Source organism: Oryctolagus cuniculus, chromosome 1, assembly GCF_964237555.1.
Source record: "Oryctolagus cuniculus chromosome 1, mOryCun1.1, whole genome shotgun sequence".
In the NCBI taxonomy this organism is placed as follows: Eukaryota; Metazoa; Chordata; class Mammalia; order Lagomorpha; family Leporidae; genus Oryctolagus; species Oryctolagus cuniculus.
In genome coordinates, this window is record NC_091432.1 from 69,284,749 (window position 1) to 69,300,688 (window position 15,940).

Here is a 15,940-nt window from a genome sequence, read left to right on the forward strand (position 1 = left end):
GACTTGGGTGGAGGGTTTAGTTAGAGTTTGCTTTAAGATTCCATTCATCCATTCTACTTTTCTTGGGGAAGAGGTACAATAGGGACTGTTAAAATGTCATGAAATATGAGGAGAGATTGGTACCAACTGAGTAATTGGAGAGGTGAATTCTGGCCCATTATCTGATCGGATAGAAGAGGGGAGTCCAAATCTGGGGATAATCTTTTTTTTTTTTTTTTTAAAGCTTTATTTAAAAGCCAGAGTTGTTACAGAGAGGTAGGGGGAGGGAGAGAGGTCCTCCATCCACTGGTTCATTCCCCAGATGGCTGCAACAGCAGGAGCTGTACCGATCTGAAGCTGGGAGCCGGAAGCTTCTTCCGGGTCTCCCATATGGGTGCAGGGGCCCACAGACTTGGGCCGTCTTCTACTGCCTTCCCAGGGCATAGCAGAGAGCTGGATGGGAAGTGGAGCAGCTGGAACTTGAACTGGTACCCATATGGGATGCTGGCACTGCAGGTGGAGGCTTTACCTGCTATGCCACAGTGCCAGCCCTGGGACAATAACTTTTACTAATAAATTAGAGACAATGGAAGCTCTTTTATTAGTGGCAGGGAGAGAGCACCCAACCTGAGTAGGTGCCCACCATAACCAGCAGGTAACATATCTGCTTAACTGGTGGCCTATGAGTGAAGTCCATCTGCCAGTCCTCTGCTGGAAGTGATCTGTGGGCCTGGTGGTTGGGGAATGGGGGGTGGGGTCTGATATAGGAATTGGGGTTAGCAGTTTGGCAGATGTTACATTTCTGGAATATGTCATGCTGAGCTTCAAGTATGGCAGGAGATGTATGTGTGATTTTGGGAAAAGAAGAGAGTTTGGGTTTGGTATAGAGAGTGGAGGTTTTTTTAGAAAATTAGCTTGGAGAGAAGAGGGGAGTATTAATTACCTAGAAACCACCACAAGTCCTCTCTAAAAGCCCCTTGTTGGAGTGGAGAAATTTCTGAGTAGACAGGAGTTAGGTTAGAGAGAAGGCAGGACCATTTCCCCACGGACCACTGCCTTAGCTGTCAGATCAGCCTGGTTGTTAGCTTCTGATAGGTACTGTTTGTCTTTCTGGTGGCCTTTGCAATGAATAATAGCAGCTTTTGTTGGCAGCTGGCCAGCATCAGGAAGGGCCTTCATCAGCTTGCGATTTATTACAGGGGTCCCTCGGGCTGTTGGGAAACCTCTTTCCTGCCATACCTGGGCACTAGAATGGATGATGATCTAGGCAGGTTGGGAATCTGTATATAGTGATGATTTTTCCCTTGGCTAAGGTCAAGGCTCGAGTCAAGGCTACTAATTTGACTTGTTGGGAGGGATTGTGCCTTGAGGTAGGGGAAAGAGGAGGTATCATCATGGTACCCCTGAATTACTGCATATCCAGCAGGAAATGGGGGAGTCTTGGAGGAACTACCATCAGTTAACCAGTGGGGATTGTGGAATGTGAGTTTCTGTGGGGTGGTGGGAAGTAGTTGGGGAGAAGTGAAGGGTATCTGGGCAGGAGTGGGATTCAAGGGAGTCTGGTGTGGCAGTGGGGAGAAGTGTAGCTGGGTTGAGGGAGGTGCAGCACTGGAAGGTGACAGTAGGCTGGAGAAGGGTGGCAGGAAGAACTCGGACAGGAGATGGTGCTACAGACTGAAGAGCCTGGGGCTAAGGTCTTGTAGCCCATGACAGGACCAGATTTGTAAGGGTTGAAGAAAGAGTTTTTAGGCTTCAGGAATGAAGAGAGCTGCAGTGGCCAGGATCCTCAGGTACAGGGGCCAGCCGTGATAAACCCCAGATGAGTGTTTCGAGAAAGAGGTCACGGGGTGGTAGAGTCCCCTGCCTTTTGGGCCTGGAGACCAAGTGCTTGTCCCTTAGAGCTATGAATGTAGAGAAGAAATGGGCTGTGTGGGTTGGGAAGGCTCAGGGCGAGCACTTGCGGAAGGGCCTACTTTAGAGTGTGGAATGGGGTTTCTGGGGGGGGTGCTCTTGTAAGGGCTCATCTTTATCACCTTTTGTAGCTTCATAGAAAGGCTTCGCAATAAGAGAGAAGTTTGGAATCCTACCAACCTGGAGATCCAGGGCTACAAGCGTGAAGTCATATGGCCTCCTGCCTGTTGGCAGCTCTGGATAAAAAGAGCCATAAGCAGGTTACCTATGGTAAGATCCGGGAGGTTGCCCAGGGACCTGATGAAAACCCTGCTGTCTTTACGGCCCGCCTCACAGACTAAGTATAGTAAGGATAGTACTGCGTAGTCACTGGGCTCTAGGGCCTCTTGGAATGGCTCAAGCAGCCTCTGAGTGTGTGTGGGGCCTGGTGGTGCATCTGCAGGCTGTTCAGCGTGCCAGATGCGTTCACATTCGTCTGGAGTCGAGGTAGAGGACAAGATGAGAGAGAGTGTGCCAGGTCAGGCTACAGGACTGAGTCAGGCGAAGAAATCCCTTACAGTATTTGGAGAGATTTTCTGAGAATGAGCCTAGACGCTCGTCCGTCTGATTTAGGTCTGCTTGGGGTGGGGTGGGGGAGCACATAGACCCTAACCAGATCTTCCACGCCTGCTACCTCCCTTGAGGGGAACACAGGTTTGGGTTATGGAGTTCGAGAGTAGGTATGGAGAAGGGGATTATGGGGGGACGAGAAGAGTCGGGGGAGTCGGGGTGGAATCAGATGTGTCTGCCTGTAGGGGGTCTCTGGATGGAAGCTCTAGGGAGCCCTGGGGCAGGTAGGGTGGAGGGCTGTCAGCGGGATCAGAATCAGAGGATGAGATGAGGGAGGCCGTGGTGGGGCGGAGGGTGTGAGGGAAGGTTTTTCTTCGCTGGGAAGAACAGGGAAGGAGAAGGACTGACTGAAGAGAGAGGAGGAAGCCGGTGGAGGGGTGGCTGCAGCGGCGCTGAGGGGAGGGGGAGGAAGAGGGTCTTTCTCAGGTCCTTCTCAAGGATTATGCTTCCGAGGGCCTGGGGAGGGGGCGGAGGGGAAGCGAGGTGGGGCTCCTGGCCTTTTTCTGCTTGAGGAGGACCGTTAGCCTCAGAAGAGGAAAAAGGCTTGAATATGGGGGTCTGCTGACCATTTGCTGTCTCCATGTATTGTTACCAAGATCGTGGAGAATTTGGAGGTCAAGAGGCCAAATTCTGCCACTTAGGATCATTTTCCAGTGTATGTATGGGCCAGACTTTAGTACAAATGAAGATGAGTCGTTTTGGCCCAACCTGTGCAGGTTTTTAGTAAACTTTTTTTTTTTTTTTAAGATTTACTTATTTATTTGAAAAGTAGAGTTATAGAGAGGCAGAGGCAGAGAGAGGTCTTGCGTCTGATGGTTCACACCCCAGATGGCCGCAACGGCCGGAGCTGCGCTGATCTGAAGCCAGGAGCTGGGAGCCTCCTCCCAGTCTCGCATGTGGGTGCAGGGGCCCAAGGACTTGGGGATCTTCTGCTTTCCCAGGCCATAGCAGAGAGCTGGATCGGAAGTGCAGCAGCTAGGACTAGAACCGGTGCCCATATGGGATGGCAGCACTGCAGGTGGCAGCTTTACCTGCGACACCACAGTGCTGGCCCCCCATGCAGGTGTTCTAATAGGCCAGTGGGGAGTCAGGTAGGATTGAGAAATTTTGGGGCCCATGGATCAGGTAGAATGGGGCCAAAGTTTGGGGGTCACTCACTTGGGGTGCCCCTGAGGAGCCCTGTGGAACTGGAGTCTTCTGGAGAAGAGTGGTCTCAGCTTTCCAGGACAAGTGTCCTCGCCCTGAAAGTGGGTCAGGTCCCTCCCCCGGTGAGGAGGAAGGGGGCATGGAATCTGCCGCTGCACGCTTCATGGAGACAGAGCCTGAAAATTGGATCTGGTATTGCATGCAGAAGAGATCTGGCAAAGGCCTCTGCTCTTGAGAGCACAGGAAAATTCAAGTGGGTAGTGAGAGGCAGGAGACCAAAACCAAGGCAGCTCTGAGCTCTCCTGGGGAGTTGTGATGGGCATCTCCGGCCTGTCCGACTCACTCCAAGGAGGACAGTTGGGAAGTATCCTGGGAGTTTTCACTTTCCTTCCACCACGGGGAAGTACTTGGTCAGGTCAGAAATTAAAGTAAGAAGGGGAGGTCGGGGCCGGCACTGTGGCGCAGTGGGTTAACGCCCTGGCCTGAAGCACTGGCATCCCATATGGGCGCTGGTTCGAGACCCAGCTGCTCCACTTCCTGTCCAGTTCTCTGCTGTGGTCCGGGAAAGCAGTGGAAGATGGCTCAAGTCCTTGGGCCCCTGCACCCACGTGGGAGACCTGAAAGAAGCTCCTAGCTCCTGGCTTCGGATAGGCACAGCTCTGGTTGTCTGGGGAGTGAACCATCGGATGGAGGACCCCTCTTTCTCTGTGTCTCTCTCTCTCTGCCTTCTCCTCTCTGTGTAACTCTTTAAAATAAAAAAAAAAAAAACTTTAAAAAAAATAAAAAGGGGAGATCAACATTCGGATACCCTGTCGAGGGTTCAGGGTCCAGTTTTCATCGGGGGAATTTTTAACTTTTATTTAATATAAATTTCCAAAGTACAGCTTATGGATTACAATGGCTCCCCCCCCCCCATAACTTCCCTCCTACCCACAACCCTCCCCTCTCCCGCTCCCATTCCATTCACATCAAGATTCATTTTCAATTGTCTTTATTTACAGAAGATCAATTTAGCATATATTAAGTAAAGATTTCAACAGTTTGCACCCACACAGAAACACAAAGTGCAAAATACTGTTTGAGTACTAGTTATAGCATTAATTCACATTGTACAACACATTAAGGACAGAGAGCCCACATGAGGAGTAAGTGCACAGTGATTCCTGTTATTGATTTAACAAACTGACGCTCTTGTTTATGGCGTCGGTAATCACCCTAGGCTCTTGTCATGAGTTGCCAAGGCTATGGAAGCCTTTTGAGTTCGCTGACTCCGATCTTGTTTAGACAAGGTCATAGTCAAAGTGGAAGTTCTCTCCTCCCTTCAGAGAAAGGTACCTCCTCCTTTGATGGCCCGTTCTTTCCACTGGGATCTCACTCGCAGAGATCTTTCATTTAGGGTTTTTTTGTTTGTTTGTTTGTTTATTTGCCACAGTGTCTTGGCTTTCCATGCCTAAAATACTCTCATGGGCTCTTCAGCCAAATCTGAATGCCTTAAGGGCTGATTCTGAGGCCAGAGTGCTGTTTAGGACATCTGCCATTCTATGAGTCTGCTGTGTATCCCACTTCCCATATTGGATCATTCTCTCCACCTGGGGAATTTTGAACCTCACCAGGGAGTAGTCCTTACTGGTAGTCTTCTGAGGTTATTCCGGGTCCCACGCATCCATGGTCTCTCTTGGAAGGAGAATGGAGATGATAGGAAAGAGCAGCTAAGAGGTGGGCAGGGATCCAGCCCCAGGGGAGCAGATCAGCTGGGGGTTCCCCCGGGTCATGCAGGCAGCCATGGGTGCTGGACACTCAGCAGTCACTTCGTGATCTTCACTGCAGCTGCCACAGAGAAAAGTTTGGAGGAAGGGAGGGTCTCGGTCCTCGCCCACAGACTGTCCGTGCTCTTGGCGTGCAGGAGGTTGGTGTAAACCCCTGCCCAGGCTGGCAGAGAGAGGCAAGCTCAGAGGGCAGGTTCTCCAACGACTGCCTGGAGGCTGGCTGAGCTTCTGAGGGACCACATTGAGTGAGGGGCAATCTCTGTGCCTTTCCCGGGTTTCAGCACAATGAATGTTGGGAAAGGAGGGGCAGAGTGTGAAGCCAAAGCCAGACCAGCTTTACTCAGAAGAATGAAGCCTGGGACAGGCTCACTCCCAAGGCAGAGAGAGCACCTTGCCTTACAGACTAGTGGTTTATATGGTACAAAGTGGCAGGAAAGGGTTTGGGGGTCGGAGCCAAAGCTGGGCCGCTGAGATAGAGGGAGAGCCTGGGCTCGTTCTAAAGGTCCTGCGAGATCCCAGTGTGAGCTGGGAGGGGCTTGGGCTGAGACTGGGGCTGGACTCTGAGGCTGAGATGCTGAGCTGGGGGGAGAGAGCTTGGAAGGAGTGGGGAGCGCTCAGGCCGATGGCTGGACTCTCCCGATAGTGGTGTGTCCAGCAGTCCAGGCAGGGTGGGGCTGTATTAGGGCAGAGAAATGGGGGCTGCTTGCTGTTGTATAGGTGAGGGGTCAGTTTGGATCTAAGGCTTTTTGTCCTTGCTCCATCACTTTCTATACCTAATTTGTTCAGGGTTTTATTGTGAATGCTTGTTGTATTTTTAAGTCTTGAAATGTTAATTTTGAAAGGGGGAGATTTTCCATCTGCTGGTTTGCTCCCCAAATGTCTGCAACAGTCAGAGCTGAGTCAGGCTGAAGCAAGGATCCCAGAACTCCACCTGGTCTCCCATATGGGTGGCAGGGGCCCAAGTTCTTGAGCCATCATTACTGCCTCCCAGGATGCATTACGTGAAGTTGGGTCAGAAGCAGAGTAGCTGGGACTTGAATATGGGACGTGAGTGTCCCAAGTGGTGGCTTAACCTCCGTGCCACACCGTCCACCCTGGATGTTGTGTTTTATCAAAAGCTGTTTCTGATGATGCGATTCTTATCCTCTGTTTTAATGTATTTATTGACTTGGATATGTTGAGTCCCCCTTGATCATGGGAATGATTATTGTTTTGATGTGCTGTTATATTGATTTGCTAGTATTTTATTAAGAATTTTTGTGTCTAGGTGCATCAGGGATGTTGGCCTGTAGTTGTATTTTTGTCATGTGCTTGTCTGATTTAGGAATCCAGGTCAGGCTGTCCTCATAGAATGCATTTGGCAGGGTTCCCTTCCATTGACATTCTAGTGACATTTTGGGGAATCATTTGAAAAGAATTGGTGGTAGTTCTTCCTCCACTTGTGACCCGGCTCCCTGCTCATGTGCCCGGGAAAGCAGCACCCATGTGGGAGACCTGGGTGGAGTTTAGGGCTCCTGGGTTTGTCCTGGCCCTGCCCCAGCCTTTGCCACCATTTGGGGAGTGAACCACTGGATGGAAGATCTCTCTCCCGCCCTCCTTCTCTCTTCCTCTCTCTAATTCTGCCTTTCATATAAATAAATAAATCTTTAAAATTACTTCCTTGGAAGTTTGGAGGAATTCGGTGAAGCCTTCGAATGCTGCACTTTGCTTTGAGACATTTTCTTAGGACTGATTCAGTCTCATTTCTCTTTGGCTTGTTTAGTTTTCCTGATTCAGTTTTGGTGAGTTACATGTGTCTAGAAATCTCTCTATTATAGATTTTCCCATCTGCTACCTTATAGTGGTTAGTAATTCCTAATATATATCTATATATTTATGTGGTATCAGTTGTAACATCTGGTTTCATCTGATTTTGAGCCTTGTTTTGTTGGTTAGTCTAGATAAAGGCTCATCCATTTTTATCTTTTTCAGAAGCCAACTCAATTCATTTATCTTCTGTATTGTTAGTCTCTACTTCATTTTTTTATGCTCTGAGCTTTGTTCTACTTTTTTTTTTTTTTAAGATTTTTTATTTACTTGAAGCAGAGTTACAGAGGGAGGTCTTCCATCTGTTGTTTTACTCCCCAAATGGCTGCAACAGCCAGAGCTGGAGCAATCTGGAGCCAGGAGCTAGGAGCTTCTTAATGGTCTCCTATGCGGGTGCAGGGGCCCAAGCCCTTGGGCTGTCTTCGCTTTCCCAGGCCATAGTAGAGAGCTGGATCGGAAGAGGAGCAGCTGGGACCAGAGCCAGTGCCCATATGGGATGCTGGTGCTGCAGGCAGAGGCTTAGTCCACTATTTTGTTTTTAAAAGTCCTTGGAATGCATTTTTAGGTTACTTGATATCTCTTTTTAAATGTAGGTGATTAAACAACTTTTTTAAAGATGTATTTATTTATTCAAAAGGCAGTGTTATGGCCCAAGTCATTGGGCCTCTGCACCCGTATGGGAGACCCAGAAGAAGCTCCTGGCTTTGAATTGGTGCAGCTCCAGTTGTTGCAGCCAAATGGGGAGTGGATCAGCGGATGGAAGGCCTCTGTCTGCCTCTCCTCTCTGTGTAACTCTGACTTTCAAATAATTAAATTAAAAAAAAAAAAAAAAAAGGCAGTGTTAGAGATCTTACATCTGCCGGCTCACTCCTTAAATGGCCACGACAGCTGGAGCTAGGCCAGTCTGAAGGCAGGAGTCGGGAGTTTCCTCTGGGTCTCCAGTGTGGGTACAGAGGCCTGAGCACTTGGGCCATCCTCTGCTGCCTTCTTAGTCACATTAGCAGTGTCCATGTGGGATGCTGTTGTCACAGGCGGCGGCTTTTTACCCACTGTGCCATGGCGCTGGCCCCTAAACTGAACTTCCTACTGCTCTTGCTGTTTCGCGTAAGTTTAATTACATTTTTTTCAAGGAATTGTTAAATGTCCTTGTTTGTTTCTTCGATGACCCATTGTGACTCAGGAGCATGTTGTTGATTCTCAGCGTGTTTGCGTAATTCCTAACGCTTTGGCTCTGCCATTGTCAGAAAAGATGCGTGGTATGCTTTTGATGTTTGCCTTTGAGATGCACTTAACGTGCTCTGTCCTGGAGAGTGTTCTGTGTTGATGACAGAATGTATATGTGTGACTGTTGGATGAAAAGTGTCTGTTAGGGCCATTTGGTCTGTGGGGCAGTTCCGTGTATGTCCCAGGAGAGTGTAGCAGTGGTGTGGTTTCTTAGTGGCTTTGGGGTCTTGATGGTCTCTGCACTGAGGAACTTGGGGTGTTGGAGACCTCCGCTGTTCTGTATTGGAGCCTGTCTGTGCCTGGAGATCTGATGATGTTTGATCCGGTTGGGAGCTTTGCCGTTGAGTGCATGTGCATTTCCACTCTTTATGTTCTTGCTGACTTACTCCCTTGGGCATCATAGTGACCTTGTCTCCTTTAGGGTTTTTGTCTTGAAGCCTGTTTTGTGTGATGCAACATAGCTGCTTCCGGTTGCTTTTGGTCTGTTTGCATGGATTGTCTTTTTCCATGTTTCACTTTCAGTCTGTGTCTTTACTGGTGAGGTGAGTTTCTTGTATGCAGCATATCACTGGGTCTTGTTTTCTTAGCTTTTAACTAGGAATTTTTTCCCTTAATATTCAAGACCATTAATGATAAGCATGACTTAATCATGTCATTTCAAGCCATACCTTGTTTATCTTGAATGTCTGTGGTTGTGCAGTTTTGATGAAGTTGGATTTCTCCATATTTCTCTGGTGTATCTACTCGCATGTGTTTTTTTTTTTTTTTTTTTTCAGCTTGGTGGTTTCCTCTTTATTGATGCGCCTCCTATCTCCCCCCAGTTTCAGTCCCTTCCATCTACTCCCAAAAAAGAAGGTAGTGAAAGGAAGGGATTGTTGGGGTCCTCAACCCCTTGGGCAGTTAGAAAGGGAACAGAAACCAGAATAATCACTGGGTGCAACAGAGACTGACAATCCATAAGTGTAAAGCAGAGTGGGAAAGGCGGGTGGAGAACGGGGGAGAGAGGAGAGGCTCCCATGACCCCTCCTGCTAAGGGTGGGAGGGAAGCCTCCGCCGGTAAGTGCAGGTCCTGGAGAAAGAAGGTGGTGCTGGAGCTTGGAGGAGGAGGGGAGGTCAAGGCAGGGGGGACCCCCCACCTCAGGGGCAGCAGCTTCACAGGCCGTAGACACTTTCGTCACTGTAGGCAATGTACAGAAAGAAGTCCTCTTCATGGTGCTCCTGGTAGAGCTGACCCATGGTGGCACTGGTGGGTGGAATGACGTTGTTGACAAAGAAAAACAAGGCATCCTCAGCTTGGAGATGAATTCGCTTCCGGATCAGGAAGTAGAACTGACCAACTGTGAGATCAGAAGGCACCAGGTATTTTTTTTTGTCCATGTCTCCTATCCGAGCTTTGGGAGCCTTTTCTACTATCACCGGGACCCGGTCCGTGTATTTCTTTCTGATCTTCTCGCCCTCAGAGCGGCGCTTCTCGAACGGATGCTCCTCCTTGTACACGAACTTCATCCTCCCGGGAACCGGGCTGGACCGGGCTGGGAAGAGGGAAGCCAGGGAGCTACTCTCATGTGTTTTTGTGATGAGAGTTAACTTTGTTTTGCTTCTGCGTTTGGGTCTCCTTGAAGCACCTTTTGGAAGGTGAGTTAGTTGGTGGTTCTGAATTCCATCATTTCCTGCTTGGAAAGCTTAAGGATAGTTTTGCTGGGTATAGTATTCTCAGTGGGCAGTACTTTTCTTTTAGAACTCAGAATATATCATTTCTTGCCTTCTTGGCCTATAAGGTTTCTTTGGAGAAATCTGCTGTAACAGGGTCCCCTGTAAGTGCCTGCACACGTTTCTATTGCAGATTTTAGATTTGACTTTGTGTTGCACTTCTGAGCATTTGATCATAATGCGTTGCTGTGAGGTCTTTTGTTGCTGTACCTGTTTGGGGTCGTGTGGGCCTCTTGAGCCTGGATGTTAGTATCTTCACCATGATAGGGGCGTTTCGGCTGTTTTCTTTCCATAGGTTTTCTATGCTTTTATTCCTCTCTCCTCCTTTTGAGATTTCCAGAATTCAAATAGATCTCACAAGGCTGGTGCTGTGGCATAGCGGGTGGGGCCACTGGCTGTAGTGCCAGCATCCTATATGGGCACCGGTTTGGTCCTGGATGCTCCACTTCTGATCCAGCTCTCTGCTGTGGCCTGGGAAAATGGTGGAGGATGGAGTCCTTGGGTCCCCCATGCGGCAACAGGGGCCCAGAGGGGGCTCCTGGCTTTGGATCAGCATGGCTACAGCTGTTGCAGCCATCTGGAGGGTGAACCAGCAGATGTGGTACCCCTCTCTCTCTGCTTCTCCTTCTCTGTGTAACTCTGACTTTCAAAATAATCATAAAAAAAAAGAGATCTCATGTAATGGTGTCCCAAAGGTCTCAGAGGCTGTTTCGTTCTCTGTCTTGTTGTATTTGGTCTGAGTGTGATATTGGTAAAGATTTGTCTTAAAACTGAGATCTTGTTCTTGTTCTTCTTCTTCTTTTTTTTTTTTTTTAAAAGATTTATTTATTTGAAAGAGTTACAGAGAGGCAGAAGCAGAGATAGAGAAAGGTAGGGGTTGTCTATCTGCTGGTTCACTCCTCAGATGGCTGGAGCTGGGCTGATCAGAAGCCAGGAGCTTCTTCGGGGTCTCAGGGGCCCAAGGAGTTGGGCCATCTTCTGCTTTCCCAGGCCATTGCAGAGAGCTGCATTGGAAGTAGAGCAGCTGGGACTCAAACCGGTGCCCATATGGGATGCCGGCACTCTAGGCAACTGCTTTACCCACCATGCCACAGTGCTGGGCCCAAGCTGAGGTCTTTGGTCAGCTTGATTGGACTCTACGACTGCAGTGTCCTGCTGTACCTCGGGGACACCGTATTTTTTGCTGTTCCATGCTTCCTGTGTCCTGAGGTAGATGTTCGTGTATCTGGCAGATGACTGACTCTCTCAGAAAGTTGTTTCCGCAGTAAAAGGATTTTTCCTGAAGGTAGGCCTCCAGGGTCTGGTCTAGTAGGCGCTCTCCGCATTAGTTGCAGTTGGAGCCTGTGGTGTAATGTCCCTATGCCTCCCACTGTAGCCAGTGGCAGTGCGGTGGTGCTTGGGGCACTCCTCGGTCCTGGCAGTGGTCCGTGGGGGCTCAGTGGCAGCTTGCGGGGTGGCCCTCAGTCTGTGGCGGCTGTGGTCGCAGGGGTCAGTTGGGTTCCTGTGGTGGCAGGAGTGTGGCTGGAGCGTGGTAGCAGGAGCATGGTGGCTGTGTGCGGGTTCCTATGCGATGTCTGGGCAGTGGCCTCCCTTGAATTCCCTCCAGCAGACGTTGCTGTCCCGCCTGGGGCTAGGGAAAGGGTACCACAGCCCGCCTTGACTGTGCAGCCTGGGGGTCGGGCAGTGCCCACGGAGCTCGGCTCTGCCTGCTGCGGAGGTGCGTGTGGTGCTGGCCAGGGCACAGGGCCAGTTGAGTGGGGCCATGGGTCTCAAACTGGCATGGGGAGCAGTTCCAGAGGCTCCATCTGCAGGTCCTGGCCTAAGGTCAGGGACCGCTGGGACCTGCCTGATGTTGGGTTTTACCAGCTTGGCTGTGAGCTCCAAGATGCAGTCCTGTGTTCACTTGGGTACCCCACTCCCCAGTGGCTGAGGTCTTGCCCCTTGCTGTCTGCCCGAGGCAAGGGGCTGGGGAGCAGTAAAGGCTGTCTCTTGGCCACCTAGCTCATATTAATTTGGGTTGCACTGAGTTTTGCCGCCACGGGGCCCTGTGCTGTGTGGTGGGTGCACACCAAGCCCGCCCTCCCAGGCTGTAGGACTGCACCCGAGACCGGGCAGGTTTAGAAGAGGCCTCTGGGCTTATCTCGTGCTGGGTCCTACCCAGCAGGCTGGGCACCGAGCTTGAAAGCAAATTCCTGAGCTCCCTTTCCCACCCTCTTCCCTAGCTGCAGGAGTCTTGCTGCACATCTACCAGAGGTTTGGGGGAGGGTGGCTAGAGCCAGCGCCTTGGTTGCCTGGCTAAGCAGGGTCCAGGCCCCCGGGGCAGCATGCGGCGCTCTGTCTGGCCTCGGGTCTCACTGTAGGCGGCCTGGGACGAGGTTTCAAGCCTGAGGTCTGGACTTGTCTCCCCTCCTGCTTGGGAAAAGGAGAGGGATTATCTCTCCCCCTGCTCTGCCCCACAGAGCCAGGGGCAGGCAGGGTGACGGCAGCTGTTAGCTTCCTGCCTTCTGCAGTGTCTTCTTGTGGCACAACCCCGAAGGCGCTCTGGCGTACGGCCCGGCTTCCTTCCTCAGCTCCCGTGTGAGCAGGCACCCGAAGGTTACTCGGCTGCTGTCTCGCGCTGTCTCCCCAGTGGTCACGTTGAAATGCTTCCCACAGTCCTAAATGCTACTCCTGGTCCCAGCGACCTTGTCCTGGGCTGGCCGAGTGCCCACACTTGGAGCAGTGCTAGTCCATGCAGTGGGGTCGGTGTAGAGAAATGCATGACCCAGGAGCCCCAGCCAGCTGTGTGTGTAGGAGCTGGGCCGGGGCCTAGAACTGGCCCACTCCAGGGAATGCAGGCGTGGGGAGTGGCCCCGTGCCCCACGGTGCTCAGCAGTGGCTGGAGGAGTGGATCGGAGAGCCGAGGTCAGAGCAAGTCCTGCTGCTGTGGGTGGGTGTGGGTGCCATCTCCCAGGCACGAGAAGTACGTGTGGGTGGCTGGGATGGCAGTGGCGTGAACTCTGTCACACGTGAGGCTCCCAGCCTTAGAGCTCTGGAACCTTAGGGTCGCGTGTTTGAATCCTGCAGCCGGAGCTGGAAGGGACTGTAGGGGTCATCCCCTTGTTGTACCTTTGTCTAAACCAAGGTCACTGCTGCTGTGTCCCTGACCTGGGGCACGCCAGGCCACGTTGTTCTCCTGCTCCCTGGCCCGTGTGACCCGAGGAATGTCTGTATCTTGGCTGGAGGCGCTGCTTGCATTGGCGTGAGCAGAGGCTGCTGGGAGCCCTGGCCTTACCCCAGATCTGCTGCTTTGTTTGGAAGCTTCAGGCACTGCGTGCTCCGTCTGACCGAGGACAACTCGCAGCCCTTGATGACCAAGCTGCAGTGGCTCTTCGCCTTCCTGGAGCACAGTCAGGTGTGTGTGGGGTGGGGTGGGGGGTACAACGGCGATGGGGGGGGCCAGGCCGGCTCCTGCACCCACACTTCCCCTTTGCTTTCCCACCACCTGCTGCTGTGAGCAGTTACATGGCTGGGCCCCAGCCAGGCTGGCACAGGCTCAGGGCCAAAGCCCATGGGCTGGCTGAGTGGCCCCGAAATCTCCTGGGCAGGAGAGGGTGTGCGTGCTTGAGTCTGGTTTTATTCATCTCCTGTCCTGCACTTGGGGGCTGTTGAGGGCGTGGGCGGACAAAACAAACGCTGTCCAAACCTTCAGGGGACCGACAGCCATGGGCTCCGCAGGACCCTGGGTGGGGCAGGGGGCCAGCAGGGGTCACTGCCTTCACAGAGGGGAGTGCAGTGTGCGGCAGATGTGGTGGTGGTGGTGGTGGTGGGGGCCGCACCCTGGACTCCTTGGGGCATCGAGAGGGTGCTGGGTGCAGACTGGGCTGTTAGCAAAGGCACAAAGTGTGGGGTTCGTGTTTGCGTGAACCCCATGCTGCCCGGAAGGACTTGTGGGATGGGAGGGGAGGCGTCTCCCGGGTCGGACCCCAGGCCTAGTGCGCTGCAGAGCTGGTGAGGGAGGGAGGGCCTGGTCCTGACCACGCCTTTTGCACGCCTTGTCCCAGCGGCCCGCCATTTCCCCGGAGAACTTCCTCTCTGCCTCCTGGACACCCTGGTTCAGTCCCGGCACCCAGCAGGACTGCTCCGAGTACCTGAAGTACTTGTTGGATCGGTAAGGGAGGCCAGGAGAGCCCTCCTGCATCCCTGGGCTGGGCTGCTGCCTTGACTTGGGGGGCGTGGGGCGGCGTGTGCTGCGGGACTGAGCAGCCGGGAAGCCTGGCCCCGCAAGGCTGAGTTCTGGGAGGGGCGGGGGCAGGGCAGCACGCTGTGCTGGTCACTGGGTGCGTGTCCTTGTCGCTGTTCTGCGTGCACAGGCCCACGGAGCTGGCTGCTTGTGATGAGCCTGCATATAGGTCATCTATCGCATGAGGGCACAGGTGCATGGATGTGCACTAGTGTGTGTGTGTGTGTGTGTGTGTGTGTGTGCGCGCACCCCTGCGTGGTCGGTGCGGACGTAGAGCCCGTGTCACCGCTCCAGGCTGCATGAAGAGGAGAAAACGGGCACCAGGATCTGCCAGAAGCTCAAGCAGTCCAGCGCGCCCTCCCCGCCGGAGGAGCCCCCCGGCCCCAGGTCGACCTCGGTGGAGACGATGTTCGGAGGCAAGATAGTGACGCGGATCCGCTGCCTGCGCTGCCTCAACGTCTCCTCCCGCGAGGAGGCCTTCACCGACCTCTCCCTGGCCTTTCCGCCGCCCGAGCGCTGCCGCCGCCGCCGCCGCCTGGGCTCGGTGCTGCAGCCCGCGGAGGAGGTGAGGGCCCAGGCCGCCGGCAGGGCGGGCGCCCGGCGGCAGCGCAAGCTCTGCATCGCCGGCGACGCCGCGCCTCCCGTGCTGCTCGTCGACGGCCTGGGCGCACAGAGCGGGCCGCAGCCGTGCGCCGAGAGGGAGGAGGACGCAGCGGCGGGGAGCGAGAGCGGGCAGAGGGACGAGGGAGGAGCGGCGGAGGAGGAGGGGGAGGAAGGCCCGCGAGGGGAGCAGCAGCCCCCGCCGGCGCAGGGAGAGGAGGAGGAGGAGGAGGAGAAGGTGGAGAAGGAGAAGGAGGAGACGGAGACCGAGAAGGAGGAGGACACCTCGGGCCCCGGCACCCAAGGCGCTGCTGCCGCCCCGTCCGGCCCCGAGGGCTCCCGCTCCGTCCTGGACCTGGTCAACTACTTCCTGTCGCCCGAGCGGCTGACGGCGGAGAACCGCTACCGCTGCGAGTCGTGCGCCTCCCTGCAGGACGCCGAGAAGGTGGTGGAGCTGAGCCAGGGGCCGCGCTACCTCATCCTCACGCTGCTGCGCTTCTCCTTCGACCTGCGCACCATGCGGCGCCGCAAGATCCTCGACGACGTCGCCATCCCGCTGCTGCTCCGCCTGCCGCTGGCCGGCGGCCGGGGCCAGGCCTACGACCTGTGCAGCGTCGTGGTGCACTCGGGCGTGTCCTCCGAGAGCGGCCACTACTACTGCTATGCCCGGGAGGGCGCTGCCCGGCCCGCGGCCGCCGACAGGCCCGAGCCCGAGAACCAGTGGTACCTGTTCAATGACACCCGGGTGTCCTTCTCCTCCTTCGAGTCCGTCAGCAACGTCACCTCCTTCTTCCCCAAGGACACGGCCTACGTGCTCTTCTACCGGCAGCGGCCCGGGGACGGGCCGGCGGCCGAGCCCGGGTCGCCCAGGGTGCGTGCCGAGCCCACCCTGCACAAGGACCTGATGGAAGCCATTTCCAAAGACAACATCCTGTACCTGCAGGTGAGCAGACGCCCCGGCCTCCCT

The 15,940-nt window shown here is 53.7% G+C and overlaps 2 protein-coding genes across 7 annotated transcripts in view; one reads left to right on the plus strand and one right to left on the minus strand.

Annotated features, from left to right (window-relative positions):
- Positions 1 to 15,940, plus strand: part of USP35 (ubiquitin specific peptidase 35) — a 101,574-nt gene that overhangs the window by 83,783 nt on the left and 1,851 nt on the right. For all 6 annotated transcript variants that reach the window (XM_051822054.2, XM_070075915.1, XM_051822052.2 and 3 more), the window contains 3 exons: positions 13,452 to 13,545; positions 14,195 to 14,301; positions 14,668 to 15,916. In XM_051822054.2, the coding sequence (XP_051678014.2) occupies positions 13,452 to 13,545; positions 14,195 to 14,301; positions 14,668 to 15,916 (1,450 nt within the window). The remainder of the gene's footprint in view (positions 1 to 13,451; positions 13,546 to 14,194; positions 14,302 to 14,667; positions 15,917 to 15,940) is intronic.
- On the minus strand, positions 4,624 to 12,840 carry LOC103349871 (gamma-aminobutyric acid receptor-associated protein). The gene has a single exon (XM_070075982.1). The coding sequence runs from the start codon at positions 9,945 to 9,947 to the stop codon at positions 9,594 to 9,596; it is 354 nt and encodes a 117-aa protein (XP_069932083.1). The 5' UTR covers positions 9,948 to 12,840; the 3' UTR covers positions 4,624 to 9,593.